Here is an 18272-nt window from a genome sequence, read left to right as displayed (position 1 = left end):
TTTCCTTCCAAAGGGCTATCGTTGTTTTACACCTAAAATATCAAAGACTCTGTAATTTCAGTCCCCATCCGCTGCAGGAATTGTTTGACTTGTTTCACGTTTTGAATGGCAGATGCACCCGCCCCTTGCTTCTCTTCTTCTTCGTCTTCTTCATACTGCAGTCGTTGTTCGTATCCCATCTAACTTTCAACGTAACCACCATTTTGGCAATTACATCTATTTCTCTCTCGATCATCACTTGCTCACTCGCTCTCTCATAGTCAAGTGCACGTGTCGACTCCAAATTGCCCAGAGAACAATTGTGTCCCTAAAAATATGGAAGCCTTAAGGCTACCTTTTCTCTTCTTTTTCTCATGAGACACATGCTCCTCTTCTCTTCTCGGCCTAACCGCATGGCTGGGGCCACCACCACTCTGATACATAAAGTCTCCGTTCAGTGGTATCTCAGATCGAAAGGCAAGTCAATGTTTGCTTGCTTACCAATAGTGTTTGTGACCAATTAGGGACACTTATCTGCCGGCCAGCCAGCCAGCCATGACAAGGTGCGGCAGGTGCTGCTTGCACTACTCAATGAAGATAGTCAACCTCGTTATGAATTTTCTTGGGATTGCCATTATTGTCTACTCCCTCTGGCTCCAAAAGAAGTGGAATGATGGTTTTGCTGGACTGCCGTTTCACTCATCTCTTCCCAAACCATGGTAGACTCTTAATTTCTCTTTCTCCCTATAATAGTGTATCAGTTGAAGCATGTTTTACCTGCACTTCTTCTTGGTCTATGTTGAAATCATATTATTCTCATGTTTGTTGTTGTTTTCATTGATTATTTCCTACTATAGCATGTTTCTCTTCTTATTCATAGTTTTGGGCTTATATACCCATCAATGTTCAAGGCAAATTTTCTCTTTTCAAGTTAGATGTTTATGTAGAATTTCCAATTTAGCATTGGCCAAGCTTGGTCGTAAACATAGATAGCTTAGCTTGGTCAAGCACTAAATGGAAAATTGTACATAAACATGGTTTACTTTGAGTTATTTACATATATCGGCTTCTTTTAGTTCAATTTGTTCAAATGGACTCTGACAATCAACTAGCTTCTTTTAGTTCAAAACATGTGAAATCACTGTCTCACCAACTTTGCTATCTTTGGTACCAAATCTACGCACTTCTGAACATTTTTGCCTCTGTTTAACAGGTTTATCTATACATGTTTAGGTGTGGGAATTGCTGTCTGCTTGAGCACGCTGTTCAGTTATATGGTCTCTAATTATATCAACAATTCCATTCTTTGCATAGTATCCTTTTTAATGAGCTTGGATTTCCTTAATTTGTAACTTGCCATGATTAAGAGAGAAGAAAACTGAAGAAGGAAAAAAGGATATCTAGGATTCTGAAGTTTCATTTATTGAAACTTTTATGGGAAGATGGCAATGAAGTTGCTTTCGTCATTGCTTATATGTGCTGTGGAAAGAAAAGAACACTTTTTTGGAATAACTAATTATTTCAAATTTTTTAATGTAGTATTTCCATTCAGTCATTGACCAAGCTATTCCTCAACCAAGCTTTCAGTACATTTTCAGCATCTGCTCCCTTCTTTTTCTGGAAGTTGCTGTGATTGTCACAACTTTCTTCAAGTATGACTGGAGTTCGGTATGCTCTCTCGACACCCATATTAACTACCGTGGTGCATTTTTTGGATATCTCCTGTTTGAATATAGCTTCACATGTTAACAATCAATCAGCTTAATCTCAATCGACATGTTCAAATCCTGGAAAAGGGTTTAACGTTTGCTGAAAGTAAAATATTCTCATTTCTTTCTTAAAGTTGCTTCACAAATAGCTCTCTCGGTTGGTTCAAACCATTCTTCTAGCTTGGTTGTAAATTCCTCTTACCTCCTATCTAACTTCATCGATCGTTCCTCTGTGACAGCTAATAGCTAAATACATTGATGAGAGCCATGAAGATTTCAAGAGTTTTATTATCTTCCATGAGAAGATGTGTCAGTTGATTGCTCTCATGATTTTAGTGCCACAGGTAATCCTATCTTTTTCATGCTGTCCTGTGATTACATTTCCATCAATCACAACACTGCTTCTTCTGTACAAAACTTGTATGCAAGCTTTTACTTTCTATGTTGATGGGAAAGCAACCCAAAATTTTTGTGGTTAATAGCCACAAATGTGTTCATAGAAAGAAAATCATTTCCTTACAATCCTTTTCACTTTTTAATTGAGAAAACATCTTGGAAGTGACCATAAATTAAAGTAAAATTGTTCAGTAATGGCTGTTTGTTGTGGCATACTTGCGAGTCAAAGATGTAAGACCATTTGGTAATTGGACCATTTTGTTTTTAGCAGGTCAGTGTCATTGCTTTAGCAATAATCCTGTGGACTGTTGGCATTGAGAGAATGGCCCAGACCCGGCATTGGGAAATACCCGATTTCACCAGGTCCTTTCTGGTGGGAACCGGGTCTGGTATACTCGTTAACACCAGACTGAATTGTAGCAGATGTGAAGTTTTGCGTACAGGCCACCCAAGACAAAGCTTGTTGGCATATGTTGAGAGTGTTTTTAGAATGCAATCCCAAAGAACACCTATTGTTTGTTGAATTTTTTGTTACCTTAATGGCAAAATGTCAAATTCTTTTTGTACTTTATTCTGGGTTAATTGTTAAAAGAAGAATCATCTCCTGGCTTTCCCCTTTTATCTGCTTGTAAACTGGAAGTTGTTGGCGGTGAAAAGGCTGGTCTTTATCGAGATATCCAAAGGGGACCAAGACCAATAACATTAGCTCTGTTTGATGAACAAAAAAACCAAATTAGCATTGAATTTGCTGCATATCCGAGTTCGCTCCATAAGGCTGACCCTGACCCACTTAGGTTTCCACTTGAGAAACCATAAAAACACATTTGTTGCGGCAGCTTAGCTTCCATTCTTCATCTTGATACTACTTATGGAGTATCTGAAGCTTAACGAGATGACCACAACTGACTCAACTGGCGATTCTCTGTTCCATAACGTACCTCCAGCTCCTGATATTCCAGTCTACGCGGTACTGGCTTTTATGCTTTTTCCAAGTAATTGTACCAAATTCTGACTGCTTGTTCTATACCCTACTGCTTTCTTTTCAAATTCAAGAGGTTTGGAGTTCATTCACTGCCTAGGAGTAATTTGCTGTTGTCTATGGAGCTTACTAGCAAGTACTTGATTAGGAACTCAAAAATCCAACCTGGTTAATGATCGTTTCAACACTTAAACTAGGTTTTGATTACAGAGCTCCCAAAGGGTCCTGGATCTGGATTTTTTTTTTTATCTATTTTGATGAATATATATGTCAAAATTGATTCTTAACTGTGGCCAAGTTCTAATTGAAGGCAGAAACACAAGGAAATGTCTCAATTCTGTCTTGTTAAGCTTGAAATTATCACCAACCCTGATTTTCAATGTGAGGTATACACAATGTAAAGATTGGGGCTAGGAAACAAGTCAAGTTGATGTTAAATTTTTGAATAAAAAATTTGAGCCGTATTTTTTAGATTGGTTTAATCAAAATGATGGGAAGCTTGTGCTGCAGCATTTCTGACCATTGTCCAGTATTAGAGTCCCTTTCTCTATTTTGTTTGTTGCTTCTAGAATTAAGATTTCCTTGGTTTTTAATGCTGTTATATTGTATGAAAAGACAACAGTCGCTTACAATAAGGACCCCAGCACAAATAAGCTGCACTTGGGGATTGGTGTTTATCGAACAGAGGTGAGCATTTGTTCCCTTTGCCAGTTTTATTGATATTTCTCTCACCCACATTGACCACTGCAAGTATAATTCTGGACGGAATGTTCATGATATGGGGTTGCATTCATCCATAATGTGTATTTATCTATCCATTTCAAGATTTTGGCATGCTGCCAAAGGATGTGAACTTTTATCATGGTTATAGTCTTTGCACTTCGATATGATCATTCCTATCACCAGCTTCTCACCAGAAAAATGAAGCCATGATATTGCTGCAAGGCTGATTCTTTTAGGTATCGTATTTAGTGAAATAAACACGATACCAAACCATTCAGTTTCATTAGGCTGTTGATGGCTGGGCAGCAACTCTATAATTATGGATAAATGTTAGAAAGATAACTTTCATGAGCATTTCATTATATCACAATGCTTATTGGTCTTTGATGCAAACAATAGATGGGCTTTGTTCATGGCATGACAGGACGGAAAATCTCATACGCTGAATGTTGTTAGACAAGTGGAGCAGACACTAGCTAATGACCTGTAGGTATTTCATTATTGTTTTTCCAATCATAACTTTGCTCGAGTCATAACCGAATTCCATTTTATCTGACTGATATTTAGGTCTGCTGATAAGGAGTACCTTCCCAGAACAGGAATGGCAGAATTTAATAGATTAAGTGCTGAACTCATATTTGGTTCTGGCAGGTACAGCACTACTAGCCTGGTTTAAAATATTTATTAGACCAATTTTCCCATCTCATGGTGAGGAAGTATTGAAATTTTAAAAACTAAAAATACTGACTATAAGATTGTGTATCATTTAGCAAGGCTGCAGTTTGCGTAATCTTAAAATTATAAAGATCTCTGATGCTATTAGGCTATTTCATGAACTTTTTTTTTTTGGCTTCTTTAAGCTTTGATTTTTAGCTGAAGGTATTTTTTCTGTTGCTGGCTGCTTATATCATTTGCTTTTGAAAAGCCCTGCCATCAAGGAGAGTAGAGTGACTACTGCCCAGTGTGTGTCAGGTTGTGGCTCACTGAGGCTCGGGGCTGAATTTTTAGCACAACATTACCGCCAAGTAAATGACTTACCCCTTGTTCCTTTATGCCATGCAATCGGACTGTTTAACCTTACTGTCTACCTTAATTTGCAGCTTGTGGTTTACCTTCCTGAGCCAACATATGGAAATCATCCAAATTTGTTATCTGCAGCAGGACTAGCTTTGAAGACTTACCGTTATTATGATCCTAAAACACGTGGGCTAGACTTTCAAGGTCTACTTTTTAAACAAATTTCATTTGTGGAAGCTTCATCTTGCACACTGCAATTTGATTTGGACCACCAGTTTCTATATATCATATTTATTACAAGTTTAAGCTATAATTGTGTGTCTGAATTTGGATAGCGCAAGAGATACCTAATTTTATTCTAATGTCAGTTGTCTTTTGCTGAACAATGATTTATTCCAAAGTGGTTATAACATCCCCCCTAACAAAGTATTTTGCACTGGAAATGATTATCATCATTGTTCTCATGGATTAGATAATTCATCTTGGTGGTGATAGGCCTTTTGGAAGATCTTGGCTCTGCCTTAACTGGAGCCATTGTGCTTTTCCAAGCTAGTGGTCATAATCCTACTGGTGTTGATCCAACTTGTCAGCAGTGGGAACAGATCAGGCAGTTAGTGAGACTGAGAGGCTTATTACCTTTTTTTGATTGCGCTTATCAGGTAATCAACTATTAAATACTCATGGCTTTAGGTTTTTAATTGAACCTCATTTAGTGATTGATGGACTGCTTGTAGGGTTTGGTAAGTGGAAGTCTAGATGCTGATGCACAGTCCATTCGGATGTTTGTTTGTGATGGTGGTGAAAGCCTTGTAGCTCAATCATATTCAAAAACCATGGGACTCTATGGGGAACGCATTGGTTCGCTTAGCATTGTAAGCCACTATGTTAAATCTCCTAACAGCTAATATCCATCTGTTTTACCGAACAAGATTGTCCAAATATCTGCATATTAGTCACTACTATAATAATCATAATTTGGATATAGGTTTGCAAGACGGCGGATGTGGCAAGGCGGGTTGAGAGCCAGCTCAGGCTTGTGATCAGACCCCTTTATTCAAACCCACCCATTCATGGTGCAGCCATAGTTACTGCCATTCTGAAGGATAGGTAATATATTATTCAGTTACTAGACTTTTAATTAACTCAGGTGTCTGCCTTGTAAATGTGGCATTGGTATTCTAAAATTTTTGAATTATTGTTTTATGTAAGAAGAAGATTGCTGAGGGGTAATATAAAAAGGTAAAAAGACAGTAGAAATGCGTTCAAACGAGTATTTCTGAAATAGCACAATAGAGTTGAGGCGTGTCTGAGAATGTAAATGAGGTTGGATTCCCTTTCCAGTGGCAATATGAATAAATCTTATGATTATTAGAAATAATTATCAAAGATAAGTCTCCAGTATACCCATGTTTTGGAGCTTTTAATCTCAATGGTGTTAGAAATGATTTATCTAGCATCGAATCCATGCTTTAAACTCTTGTCAGTTTGTTAATTCTTTACCTGTAGGGACTTGTACAACGAATGGACTAGTGAACTGAAAGCAATGAGTGATCGTCTAGCCAAAGTACGCCAGCAACTCTATGATGCTTTATGCAACAGAGGTAAATCCTTCTAAGTTCTGTCAATTCTTTACCTCTATGTTGACTGTTGGATGAGTTGCTTTTAATCATTCAACCATGAACATAATAGTTATTAAGAGAGGCTCTCAACGGTTGCTGATTAGGCCTTTTTACCTTTTCTTTTGGCAGGGACTCCAGGGGATTGGAGCCATATTATCAGGCAGGTCGGAATGTATACTTTCACCGGATTGAATGAAGAGCAAGTCCGCTTCATGACTAAAGAATACCATATCTACATGTCATCTGATGGGTAGTTTCATCTACTACTCATAGCTTTATGTTTAGTTTTTCTTCCTGTCGAGTCATCTAGCTCATGTTCTCTTGCTCATCATCAGCCTTTGTGCAACGTTTACCCTAAACCATCTTTAGATCTTTGTCATGTTTCTATCAGTAACTAAAGCAATACTCTTCATCAAGTTTCCTCATCACTCATCGTTTTAACTTGCAGGAGGATTAACATGGGAGGCCTAAGTTCAAAAGCAGTTCCACATCTTGCGGATGCAATACATGCTGCAGTTACTCGCATCATCTAAAACCTATCCCTGAGCTCTCGTATCTTCCCCAGCTTCCATCCGACCGAAACCTGGACGGTAGCCTATAGCCTACACATACTACTTGATCCTTCAAGCTGCTCACAAGAGGAAATTCTGAACAATTTGTTTGAACCTGTCTAATGATTTTCCAATCTATTATTGAATAACTGAACTGAATTTTGCTTATATATGGAGATTCCCCCATCCCCCATCTCTTTCCTAACAGACAAAGTTGGGTTTCTGGAGGTATGGAAACGTAGGATACGTGTTGCAGACAAATAAGAAAAGTCGTGACACTGACCATATATATTCGTAGAAAGCGTTGAACATAACTCTGCCTTGGCAAGCGTGCCAGAAACCCGACTGCTCTATCACCTTAGGAATCTATTCGCCACGTGGCATTTTCCTCTTGCCCACTTAGAAGGCGCGCATATTAACTGCAAAGGTGGGCCCCATTGAATCATGCAAACGTTAGCGGATAACAGGCAGAGACCATCAGTCGCCGCGTACTGGCGTGAGCTTTTTGTCAATCTATTCTTTATAAAAACAAAAACCCAGCTATCAGTTTCGGCAAGCAAAAGCAAAAATATTTGCCAAAGACAAAAACGAAGAAGAGTAGATTAAGCATTCAAACGCATCAACAAAGCTAACATGCGCCCCGAGTTTACGTCATCTTCTTCTTTGCCCACCGATAGGCGGTTAAGCGCTCTGGTCAGACACCTTGCAACCGCGTCGCCGTTGATGGAGTCTCAAACCGCCGTATCATTTTCTGCCACGGCCAGTTTTCACGGGGAGTCGGTTTTCTCTCACGTCGTTCGTGCCCCTGAAGATCCCATTCTCGGAGTATCTCTCTCTCTCTCGCTTTCTTTTTTCATTATAATCAAAATAACTAAGCAGTTACAGTTAGTTAATCCGTACCGTTGGCTAATTAGGTGACCGTTGCATATAACAAAGATCCCAGTCCTGTTAAGTTGAATTTAGGAGTTGGTGCTTATCGAACCGAGGTAATTTTCGTCTTTTACAGAGAAAGGTTTGATTTTCTTGTTTCTTCTTGTTTGAAATGTTCAATTTTTCTGTATTTTGGTAACAGGAAGGAAAGCCTCTTGTTCTTAATGTGGTAAGAAAAGCAGAGCAAATGTTGGTCAACGACAGGTCACGTGTTAAGGAATATCTTCCCATTGTTGGATTAGCAGAATTCAATCATTTAAGTGCTAAGCTCATTTTCGGTGCTGACAGGTTTGCTAATTGGATTTTTGATCTTATCAAAGAGTTTACATTAGTTTTGTTACATAATCCCTTTCTCTTTTTTTGTTTGAATGTAGCCCTGCTATTCGAGAGAATCGGGTTACTACAGTTCAATGTTTGTCTGGGACCGGTTCATTGAGAGTTGGAGCTGAATTTTTGGCTAGGCATTATCATCAAGTAAGCTTCTTGTTTATTTTTATTATGTATTTATTAACCTTTGGGCCAATTTAGAAGTAATCAATTTTCATTCTCGACTATACTTTTTGGTGTTGTTTTGCAGCGCACTATCTACATTCCACAGCCAACATGGGGAAACCACCCCAAGATTTTTACTCTGTCAGGACTATCTGTGAAAACTTACCGCTACTATGATCCAGCAACACGTGGATTGAATTTCCGGGGTATGAAAACTTCTACAAATGTGTGTATTGTTTTTTACTAGCTACATCGATCCAATTGTGTATTTTCTATCATTATTGTTGAAGTTGCTTCTTCATACTTAGTTATGCATACCTTGTTTTTGATTCTTCCTTCTCTGGAGTCCGATGAGGACCAGATAGATTTAGTTGTATTCTGTTAATTTCTTGATTATATGATATTCTTTTCTTGTGGCTAACAGGGTTATTGGAGGACCTTGGTTCTGCCCCTTCTGGAGCTATTGTGCTTCTTCATGCCTGTGCTCATAATCCCACTGGTGTGGATCCCACCCTTCAGCAGTGGGAGCAAATTAGGAGGTTGATGAGATCAAAGGCGCTGTTACCTTTCTTTGATAGTGCTTATCAGGTAGGTAGAAACTGAATGCAACAATGTGTATATTACGTCTGCATATCAAAAAAAATATATATATTATTACATTTGCATATCAAGAAATTTAAACAGTTTGAATCATTTAATTGATTGGATTTGAATGAAGTTACCATTTCAACGTGGATTTAATGCTGTCCTGTCATTATAGGGTTTTGCTAGTGGCAATCTGGATGCAGATGCACAGTCTGTTCGCATGTTTGTTGCTGATGGTGGTGAATGCTTTGTAGCTCAGAGTTATGCGAAGAACATGGGCCTCTATGGGGAACGTGTTGGTGCACTAAGTGTTGTAAGACTCTAAGATTGATGTCTATGAGATTTAGTATTCACTAAATCACAATCTTTTGATTGATTATAGCTTCTCTTTTTTCTTTTTTTTTGTTTTTTGTGTTTCTCTTTTTGTACAAGTCATGTGTTATCAAGATTTTGTCACCACAATGTACAATTGCGACTTAGTAGATCTACTTGTGTATCTTTCTCTGTCTTGTTTGTGGACCTGCAGAAGTTATTCTGATTGTTTATCACAAATTTTATCATCAATAGGTCTGCAAGACAGCTGATGTAGCAAGCAGGGTTGAGAGCCAGTTGAAACTTGTTATTCGGCCCATGTTTTCAAATCCACCGATTCATGGTGCATCTATTGTGGCTACCGTCCTGAAGGACAGGTACATGTTTATGGTTATCCACATCGCTATTGCTTGCATCTTGCAGTTTGCAAGAACTCTATTTGTTAATTGGGTTTTGCGGATACCATGTATGATGTATCCATGAGGAAATAGACTCAATAAATTACTCCTAAAAGGATGTCCTTAATTTTCTTTTTCCTTTTCCACCAACAGAAACATGTACAATGAATGGACTATTGAGTTGAAGGCAATGGCTGACCGCATCATCAGCATGCGCCAACAACTTTTTGATGCTTTGCGCGCTAGAGGTAATCTCAAAGTTCAGTATATCTTACTTCAATTTCTTGCCTACTTTTGTTTTGATATTCTGCCGATATACCATGCAACAATATGCTAGAGGTCATTCAACTTTAAGGCATGCTTAGCTACTTTCGAACAACGTTCATCCTTGTATTTATGTTTCTTTCTCGTTGGCAGGAACACCTGGTGACTGGAGCCATATTATCAAACAAATCGGAATGTTTACCTTCACTGGACTGAATTCAGAGCAAGTAGCCTTTATGACCAGAGAATACCACATCTACATGACTTCTGATGGGTAAGAAGCTCATTACTTGCTAAACCAAATTATTCAAATTGGGCTGTTTACTTTTGCTGGATTGTGATTCCCATTCACATATTTTCTCGTGTACAGGAGGATTAGCATGGCAGGTCTGAGCTCCAAGACTGTCCCTCATCTTGCTGATGCAATTCATGCTGCCGTTACTCGTATGTCATAGAAACCTTTCACAGCCAATCATATCAATTGTATTTGTTTTTCCGCTTCTCTGTTACCATTTCAATAATAATTGTAACCCTCAATACACTGAAAGGGCAAAAATAAATTCACTTCAATAGCTTTTATGGTGAATATTACCTTTCCTGCCTCAGTTTCTTTGTCAACCCTTCCTTGGGACACAAGTAAAAGTGAGGAGAGCAGGAGAAACTTTTATGCACTTGAACAATCTTTTTATCAATTAATTAATTAGATCCACAACAAATTGAATTCAAATTTTTAAAAGGAAAAAAAAAATGACATACATATATATATATGGTATAGACTACAAACAGTTATGCATTGGGAGGCTTTTTAAGCCAAAAGAAATCACTATCTGCAACCTTTCAAAAGATAGGAGGGGCTTGAGAAACTACTCATGGAGGTTGACGACTTCCCGTTTTCAGTTCCTTTTCCAGGTGTTCCACATTCGCTGAAATCAAGAGTCCGGCGCTCTGCCTGCAAAAGTTTGCATACCATTTTCAAGTAATTGCTCGATAATAATAGCAAAAGAAGAGGGCGAAATTAAGCATAGTTTCTTAGTAATACCAGGATATTTGAAGCCAAATGTGACCGGCTTTCCAACTGGTTATTCTCCTTGTCCTCGTTGACGTTAGGATTGTTTGATCGTCTTCCCTTTACAATTGATTCCGGAGTTTCATTTCCCAAAACCTCCAAGGCATCAGCATAAGCAGCTGCGGTATGCTCACTTAATTGCTTCATCAACCCAATGGCATCATAGCTTCTATCCCCAGGGCTCATAAGATATCCTATGTCCTGGAAAGGAATTCGGATTATTAGTAAGCATAAGCAAAAAATTATAGATTCTAAATCTACCTGAAGTTGTTATACCTCGATTGTTATTTCTGTGTCAATCCTTGGACCCGGAACAAAAGAGTTGATGAACCAAGGAGACTTCCACGCTGATGGGGATTCGATACTTCTTTTGAATGGAGTTTCACCAAATCTGGGAATCCACATCAAGTAAGTTCATAAGCAACAAATTGATTTATCCTGGCATTTGAAGTAGAAAATAAAAGAAAAGCAGCACTACAAGCACACTGAATAGCAAAACAAAATAGTATAATACTATAACAGCATAATGACAATAGGGAGGAGTGGAATCTAACATATTATGATTTTCAATAGCAGCATCAATCCCAGCATTATCAACCAAATTCTCTGCGGTTGCTGATGAAGTCACACATTGCACAGTAGTAACAGCAATTGAGTGGCCTTCGCTGTTCTTTATTTTCAAAGTAGGAGAGCTAACAACTATGCATGCATTTCCGGATAAGCATTCAGAAGCAAAACCCTGATTTGATATAGCTCCAAAGCTTTTATGATACTGATTTCTTGGAGTTCGTGTGCTTGAAGCCAATAATGGTCTGTCCACTTTAAGACCAACTTGATCAGGAGAAAACAACAGTAGATCATTTATATTATGCTCAATAAGCACTGCTGAAGGCCGTTGGACCTGTCAAAAGTAGAGAGGGAGAGAGAGATTAGTAAATAATAAATAATTCAACATTTGATGCAAAAAGGAAAAGAAGAGTAATAAAGAAAGAAGAATTATGACCAAGATTTCCAACATAAGACCACAAGAGAAAACAGTGTAAGATGTACTTAGAGCTATCAGCATTATGTCTGAGTTAAATAAACAATCACCATTACTGTATTATTACTCCTAATCAAATCATCATTAAATAATAGGTCCAAAAAAATTGACAGGGATTTAATCAAACATCTGCACCTTAAGCTAGAAAACTAACATCAAAATAATAAATGGACAAAAAAAACTCACAACTTTATTGGAAGCATCAGCGTCAGTTTTGGCCTTTGTATCAATATCGCAGGCTTCTTTTTTCATATTCCCATGGGAATTAATTCCATTAGAATCTTTCTTCTGAGCTTTATCATCTAACGATTCAGTGCGATCTCCCCCATTGTCTCGCTCCCCATCAAATGCTTGACATAGGTTTTCTTTTTCTTCCACGGAGGCACCAGAGTGGGTTTTAGGTTCAGATTGAGAAGGCTGAGATGTGCTGCCAGTCCCACTCTCATCAAACATAACATCCAAACGAGAGAAATCTTTAGTCAAACTGGATGTCATGTCAGTTTCCAGCTTTTTGTCACTTCTTCTTTCTGATAAAGGTGACAAAAGGTCACGGTGGCGTTTCTTCAATATGGATGGTGTACCAGTAAAAGTTTTGGCAGCACTTTTTAGCACAGCATCAGGACTATCGTCTCGAGATGGCGAATCCCACAACCTAAATGGAGTGATGCAGTTCATAGAAGACATCATCAGCTGGCGAATACCAAGGGGACTATATTCTTGCTGCATATCACTGCCAGATGGTATAAGATCACAGCTGAAAAATGGAATATCCAAGCTTGGAAATCGAGGTGGCTCATAACATAGAGCTCCAACATCTTGTTCTTCAGGCAAGTTTGGCTTATCATCCACGGTGGGACAAGTTTGCATTGCATCAGATTCTGAACCAAAACTATTCACCGCAACCAACTTCAGAGAATCCTTGGCAAGGTATGATTGCTCTTGCAGGTCTGTATTACCTGTATGATCATCATTAGTATAGATAAAGCCATCATATGCATTCATAGTAAATTCCTGCTCTTGAGTTCCAAAAGGTTGACCATTTAACTGACTGGGCTCTCTGCCGGACATAAGTGAACCATACTCGACTGAAGCAACTGACGGAGACACAAAATATTGACAGCATGAGGTTGCCAATACTTCAGACCTTGAAGGACAATTAGATTGTGAGGCTGGAGTTCTTCCAGTTTCAGATATTTGGATGTCTGAAGCCTGACAAAGTGATGAACTTGTGCAGCCACCCAGTTCAACAATATTAGATCCTTGTGTAAAATTTTCAGAGGCAAAGCATCCATCATTCACTGCCTCTGAGAATAGGACCCTACAACATTCATCATCAGTTATCAACATATGCTCTGGTTTGTCAGAAGTTGTAACCATATTTACAAAAGATGTAGGAGCATTTAATCCTACAGAAGTTTGAAATGCAGCATTCATCATTTCATGGCTTTCGCTAGCATCTATACAGTGAGTTGGCAACCCTGATGATTCTTGCCCCAGTTCTATGGAAGAAATATTAGGTAGATTTGGTAAACTAAACTGATAATCCCCACTAGCAGAGTACCCTGCTTCACAAGATATTTCTGGAATGGAGAAATTGACATCTTCCAAAGATGGGTAATACTCTTCTGAACATAGCGCTGGACTGGAATTCTTCTCCTTTGCCACACCAGGCATTTCAGACAAGTGGAATTGCTGCTCTCTTGTATTTACAGCAGCATTAGCCATATCACTTGCAGACTGAGAGCAGCCAATCATGCTCGATTCTTGGCTGCATTCTGATATGTCCTCTGCTTCTGTCCTACTTTTGGCACCACTATCATCTACATTGCTCTGAACCCTCGAAGAAGATGAAGGCATAGGCTGGCTTTGATTTGCAAGAAGGGGGAACTGAAATTGGTCTAGAAGGCCGGATGCTATGTAAGAGTCCAATTTCTTTTTTACCGAACTGTTCCAGTGATTTTTTATAGCATTGTCTGTCCTGTTACCCATACGAAAAGATGGAGATAAAGCAAGTCATTGGCAAGTCAAATGCAAAAATTATATTAGCTTCTAATTAGTGGAACAATTTAAAAATATCAGACGATGACTTGCAATCACTGGAGGAACTAAGAATAAGAGAATATAGAATATAGGTGACCTCTACACAACATTGGATTGATGGAAAGGTATGGCCTCTCAAAAATAATAAGTCGACATACCTTCCTGGCAAGAACTTTGTGAGCTCTGCCCATCTGTTCCCAAAAATCTGATGAGCACGAATCAGAGCCAGCTCTTCTTCCTGAGTCCATGCCTCTTTGTTTATGGCAGGATTAAGATGATTATGCCACCTACATCGGTATTTAGTTGTATGAGCTCAAATGTAAGACAGGAACAAGGTTTTTTTTTTCCTTATATTTTGGTTGAAAAAGGGAGCTTTGCAACAGCAAAATACTTTTATGCAATCCAGCAGAATATGTTTACAATAACATCCAGAAGGAAAAACTCTCACAAACTGTAAAAATTCAACAGGTTTAAACCAATGCATCCAGGCTTAGCCTAGTGTTACCACCCTAACAAAGGTCAGATTCCAAGAATCCCAAATTCCCCCTCCCTCCTTGGGCTTTTTCAAAAGTTCCAAATATAAGTGGGGTTAAATATTAAAATTAACAGCTCTACAATCACACCTTTCTCTGCATTGTTTTCCAATACGTCCAGGTAAGTGCTGAGCAATGGTTGACCACTTTTTAGGCCCAATTTTGTTCACCAACTCAATTATTAGCTCATCCTCCTGTTTAAATTTCACAAAAGCAACTCAAAATGCCATATCAAAGGAAAAATGGTTCATTTTATCAAGAACAGTCAATTCAAGGAATTGTGAGAAAGTAAGTAGCAAAAAAAATACCTCTTTTGACCATGGCCCTTTAACAAGTTCTGGATTCAAGACCTTTTGCCACCTATGTAAACACTGTACATCAGTCCGATCCTTGAAACACTCCGCTGCAGATGAACCAGCTTTACAATTAGATCAATCAAAACGACACTCGAAGAGCTATGATGCCACTTCGATTCGAAAATCATACCTATCTTTTTCCAGTTTTTTCCTTTGAAACGTTGAACAGCTTTACGCAGAATCTCATCCTGGAAGCAAATATAATATGTTTGTCAAATAGAAAATCATCTAAATATATACATATACATACACTGAAACAGACACACACACAAATAAATTAAAGGATGGGACTAAAATCACTGGATCCATTGTAATAAAGTTATCAAAAGGTATCGTCTTACTAAAACACAGGAGATCAACCATAAACTAGGGAAAGATATATACCTCTTCAGCTGTCCATTGTCCTTTTGTAGAACGTCTTGTAGGACCACTAGTTCTCCTACGGAAGGATTGCAAAGTCAGAAAAACTCAGCAGTACATAAAACATTCAATTTCTTGTAAGAGAACTTACCAATTTAGTAATAGAAAAAAAAACCACTATGAAAAGGACGAGAGCAGCCAAGAACACGAAGAATAATTTTAAATTTTTCAAGTAAGAGGTATTAAAAGTAACAGTCATTATGCTTTTAAGAGAATATACCCATGAAGAGCTCGCATTGTCTGAGCACCATCGCTGATGCTGAGCCCAACTGAAGGAGTCGATATTGTTCTATCACCTTCCATAGTTTCTTTGTAGATGAATAAATCTGCATACCCCAATTCCCACTCGACAACGTTTCTCTTCGCAATAAGCTCTCCAAATCATTATCAATCAACCTAACTACAAATTTCCTCCCCGCGAAACAACAGAACAAACTAGCATAGAAGGGTAAAAAAAAAAGAATCAGAAAAAAGAAAACAATATGAAAGTTATTTTATAGTAATTAAAAAGTCAGAAGTCAACGATTTGAAAATTTGTAGAGAATTCGAGTTCAAAATTAATCCTTTCTCTCAGATTCAAACCCTAGATCATTATCAAAATTTGATTTCATTCCGATTTCAACAACTCAGAAATTGAATTAAGCTTTTAAAGCAAATTGTTTAGTATTTGGAATAGAGATCAAGATCGATGGAAGAAATTTCAAATTCATAAGATGATGAAAAAAATACCCTACAAAAAGAAAAGAAGTAAAGCACTCACCGAACTAAGCTTCGAAAACCGAGAAATGGAGAATCGGAGGAGAGAGGAAGTCGAAACGCCGCGCATTTGCAGATCCAGGCGAAGATAGGGAGATAAACTAAAGACAGAGATCTGCAAATGCACTGCGAAGATTACAGAAGATGAAAAGATATGAGAGAAAGCAAAGAGAGAGAGAGAGAGAGAGAGAGAGAGAAAATGAAACGGTCTAGAGAGCTATTCAAACATAAAGGGGCGGACTAATGGAGTTTCAAACCCTATGGTTAAAGATCGAACATGTCTTGAATTTAATGGTCTGGATTTTTCCACTTTGGAATCGTGGCCGTCCATAGTTGGTACGCTAGCCTTTTTTTTCAAATTCCCAACGGCCAAATTTATTTTTCCACCTTTTTCTTTTTTCTTTTTTTAGATTAATATTTAATACATGATACACTCTCAATCCACTAAATACTGCCACCTCATTAATAAAATAAATAATAAAAATTATAAGAATTTAAAAATAAATATTAAAAAATTAATAATTAATTAAATAAAAATAAAATATTTTCACTTATTAGCAAGCCCCTTTCATAATTTTTAACTCTTCACAAGGCATTCAAAATTTTCTTGTTCTCTTTTTAGTTTTCTCTTCAAATTTAGTTTTATGGATATTGTCTGTTCAGAACCAAAAACGTTTTAGAGCAATAGATTTTGAAACTTTAAATTTTGTTTAAAATAATTCAAATCAAAGTATTTCTCAATGAACAAAATTGAATAAAACTAAAAAGAAAGAAAGATGAAATAGTCAACAATTAAACTCAAACATGTAAACTCCGATATCAACAATTCCAAAAATAAGATTATTACAAAAATACACAAAACAACCTACAACATAATGATTATGTTCAATTAAATTAAAACCCTAAACCCAAATCCAAATAAAATAAAACACTAATTTATTTATTTGAAAAACAAATTAACATCTCTTTTAAATCTTTGATTATCCTCTTATTTTTAATAGAAGAAGAATAAGAAGAAAAAGAACAAAAAAATATTTTGAATGAGTTGAAGAACAAGAAAGAATATGGAGAAGTTTGGAGAAAAGTAAAAATATTTTATTTTTATTTAATTAATTATTTAAAAAATTTATATTTATTTTTAAGTCTTTAAAAAATGTACTGTGAGGTGGTAACGTTTGATGAATTGATAGCATACGAAAATTATCGACAGTAGATTAAATATTAATTTTTTTTCTTTTCCGTAATGAGTAATTATAAAGTAAATCTGAAATTAAATACTTGAAGGACTTTTCCTGATACATATTGCCCAACGAAGCTTAGCATCACCGACAACAAGTACACGTGTCCCCAAACAAAATAAACGAATGTATTGTATTTTCATGATTACAAGTTTTTTTATTCTTTTTTAATATTTTATTGTCATTATTATTTTATGCTTAAGCATTCGGTTTAATAATAATAAATGCGCTTGTATTTATTTGAAAAGTTAAATTTAAATTTCTTTTCCAAATAAAAAAAAGAAAATATCGTTTTGGATTTATTTTTTTCTCTTGTTTACAAGTGTCTTGAAACTCAAAATGAAAATGATGATATCAGGTTTGGATTTTAATTCGTGACAATTAAATTAATTAATTATTGATTTTTACAATATTAAATTTGGTGTTCACACATATTTAAAAACTTCATCTAAATGATAGATATATTTATTTCGAAGTTGGATATTTGAAAAATAGTAAGTACCTTGCCTATTTACATCTTTACTTATTAGACATTAGAAGTTTTAGTGCTTAATCCGTTTCTAAATATTTGTTTTTTTTTTTTACTTTGATAAATATAAAGATAAAATTCTTATTTTGATATATTTTATATTAAAATTTTAGAAAAATTATAATATAAGTCTTGAATATCTTAAAAAATGAAAAAGGACTTTAGTTTGAGACATCCAAAAAAAATATGAACAAAGGAAAAAAGATGGAGGGAGTAATAGTATTATAATTGACAAATTATGATCATTGTATTCAAAGATTGTAAAGGTTTCTATCAAAGAAGGTAAACAATGATATAAAAAGAAAAATTTATGAAAATTATATGCTTATCTTTAATTA

General features: G+C 36.7%; 4 protein-coding genes across 11 annotated transcripts; 3 read left to right on the top strand and 1 right to left on the bottom strand.

Moving 5' to 3' along the window:
• On the top strand, positions 235-2703 carry LOC108663434 (tetraspanin-19-like). Of its 7 annotated transcripts, none has more exons than XM_018127160.1 (5): positions 235-698; positions 1193-1256; positions 1519-1647; positions 1928-2032; positions 2353-2703. In XM_018127160.1, the coding sequence occupies exons 1-5, from the start codon at positions 535-537 to the stop codon at positions 2605-2607; spliced, it is 717 nt and encodes a 238-aa protein (XP_017982649.1). In that variant the 5' UTR covers positions 235-534; the 3' UTR covers positions 2608-2703. The 7 variants fall into 7 exon arrangements, with proteins under 7 accessions (XP_017982649.1, XP_017982651.1, XP_017982650.1 ...); XM_018127162.1 differs by having other exon boundaries at positions 237-698; positions 1193-1292; positions 1567-1647; XM_018127161.1 differs by having other exon boundaries at positions 247-698; positions 2356-2703.
• LOC18587937 (aspartate aminotransferase, cytoplasmic) lies at positions 2724-7159 on the top strand. Of its 2 annotated transcripts, none has more exons than XM_018127158.1 (12): positions 2724-3076; positions 3686-3750; positions 4211-4272; positions 4354-4437; positions 4712-4811; positions 4887-5007; positions 5299-5462; positions 5538-5675; positions 5789-5910; positions 6310-6404; positions 6552-6672; positions 6871-7159. In XM_018127158.1, the coding sequence occupies exons 1-12, from the start codon at positions 2953-2955 to the stop codon at positions 6953-6955; spliced, it is 1281 nt and encodes a 426-aa protein (XP_017982647.1). In that variant the 5' UTR covers positions 2724-2952; the 3' UTR covers positions 6956-7159. The 2 variants fall into 2 exon arrangements, with proteins under 2 accessions (XP_017982647.1, XP_017982648.1); XM_018127159.1 differs by having other exon boundaries at positions 2815-3051; positions 3679-3750.
• On the top strand, positions 7472-10540 carry LOC18587936 (aspartate aminotransferase, cytoplasmic). Its single transcript, XM_007011999.2, has 11 exons — positions 7472-7798; positions 7888-7959; positions 8046-8191; positions 8278-8377; positions 8481-8601; positions 8820-8983; positions 9156-9293; positions 9548-9669; positions 9844-9938; positions 10108-10228; positions 10325-10540. Exons 1-11 carry the CDS (start codon positions 7607-7609, stop codon positions 10407-10409), a joined length of 1356 nt encoding a protein of 451 aa, XP_007012061.2. The 5' UTR covers positions 7472-7606; the 3' UTR covers positions 10410-10540.
• On the bottom strand, positions 10441-16401 carry LOC18587935 (myb-related protein 3R-1). Its single transcript, XM_007011998.2, has 12 exons — positions 16172-16401; positions 15632-15846; positions 15376-15430; positions 15122-15179; positions 14944-15038; positions 14726-14829; positions 14261-14389; positions 12249-14040; positions 11575-11921; positions 11297-11411; positions 10994-11221; positions 10441-10903 (listed from the first exon to the last, which is right to left on the bottom strand). The coding sequence occupies exons 2-12, from the start codon at positions 15712-15714 to the stop codon at positions 10778-10780; spliced, it is 3132 nt and encodes a 1043-aa protein (XP_007012060.2). The 5' UTR covers positions 15715-15846; positions 16172-16401; the 3' UTR covers positions 10441-10777.

This window comes from Theobroma cacao, chromosome 9 (assembly GCF_000208745.1).
Source record: "Theobroma cacao cultivar B97-61/B2 chromosome 9, Criollo_cocoa_genome_V2, whole genome shotgun sequence".
Classification (NCBI taxonomy): Eukaryota; Viridiplantae; Streptophyta; class Magnoliopsida; order Malvales; family Malvaceae; genus Theobroma; species Theobroma cacao.
Note: the sequence above shows the minus strand (reverse complement) of the source record. Positions and strands in the feature narration are given on the sequence as shown.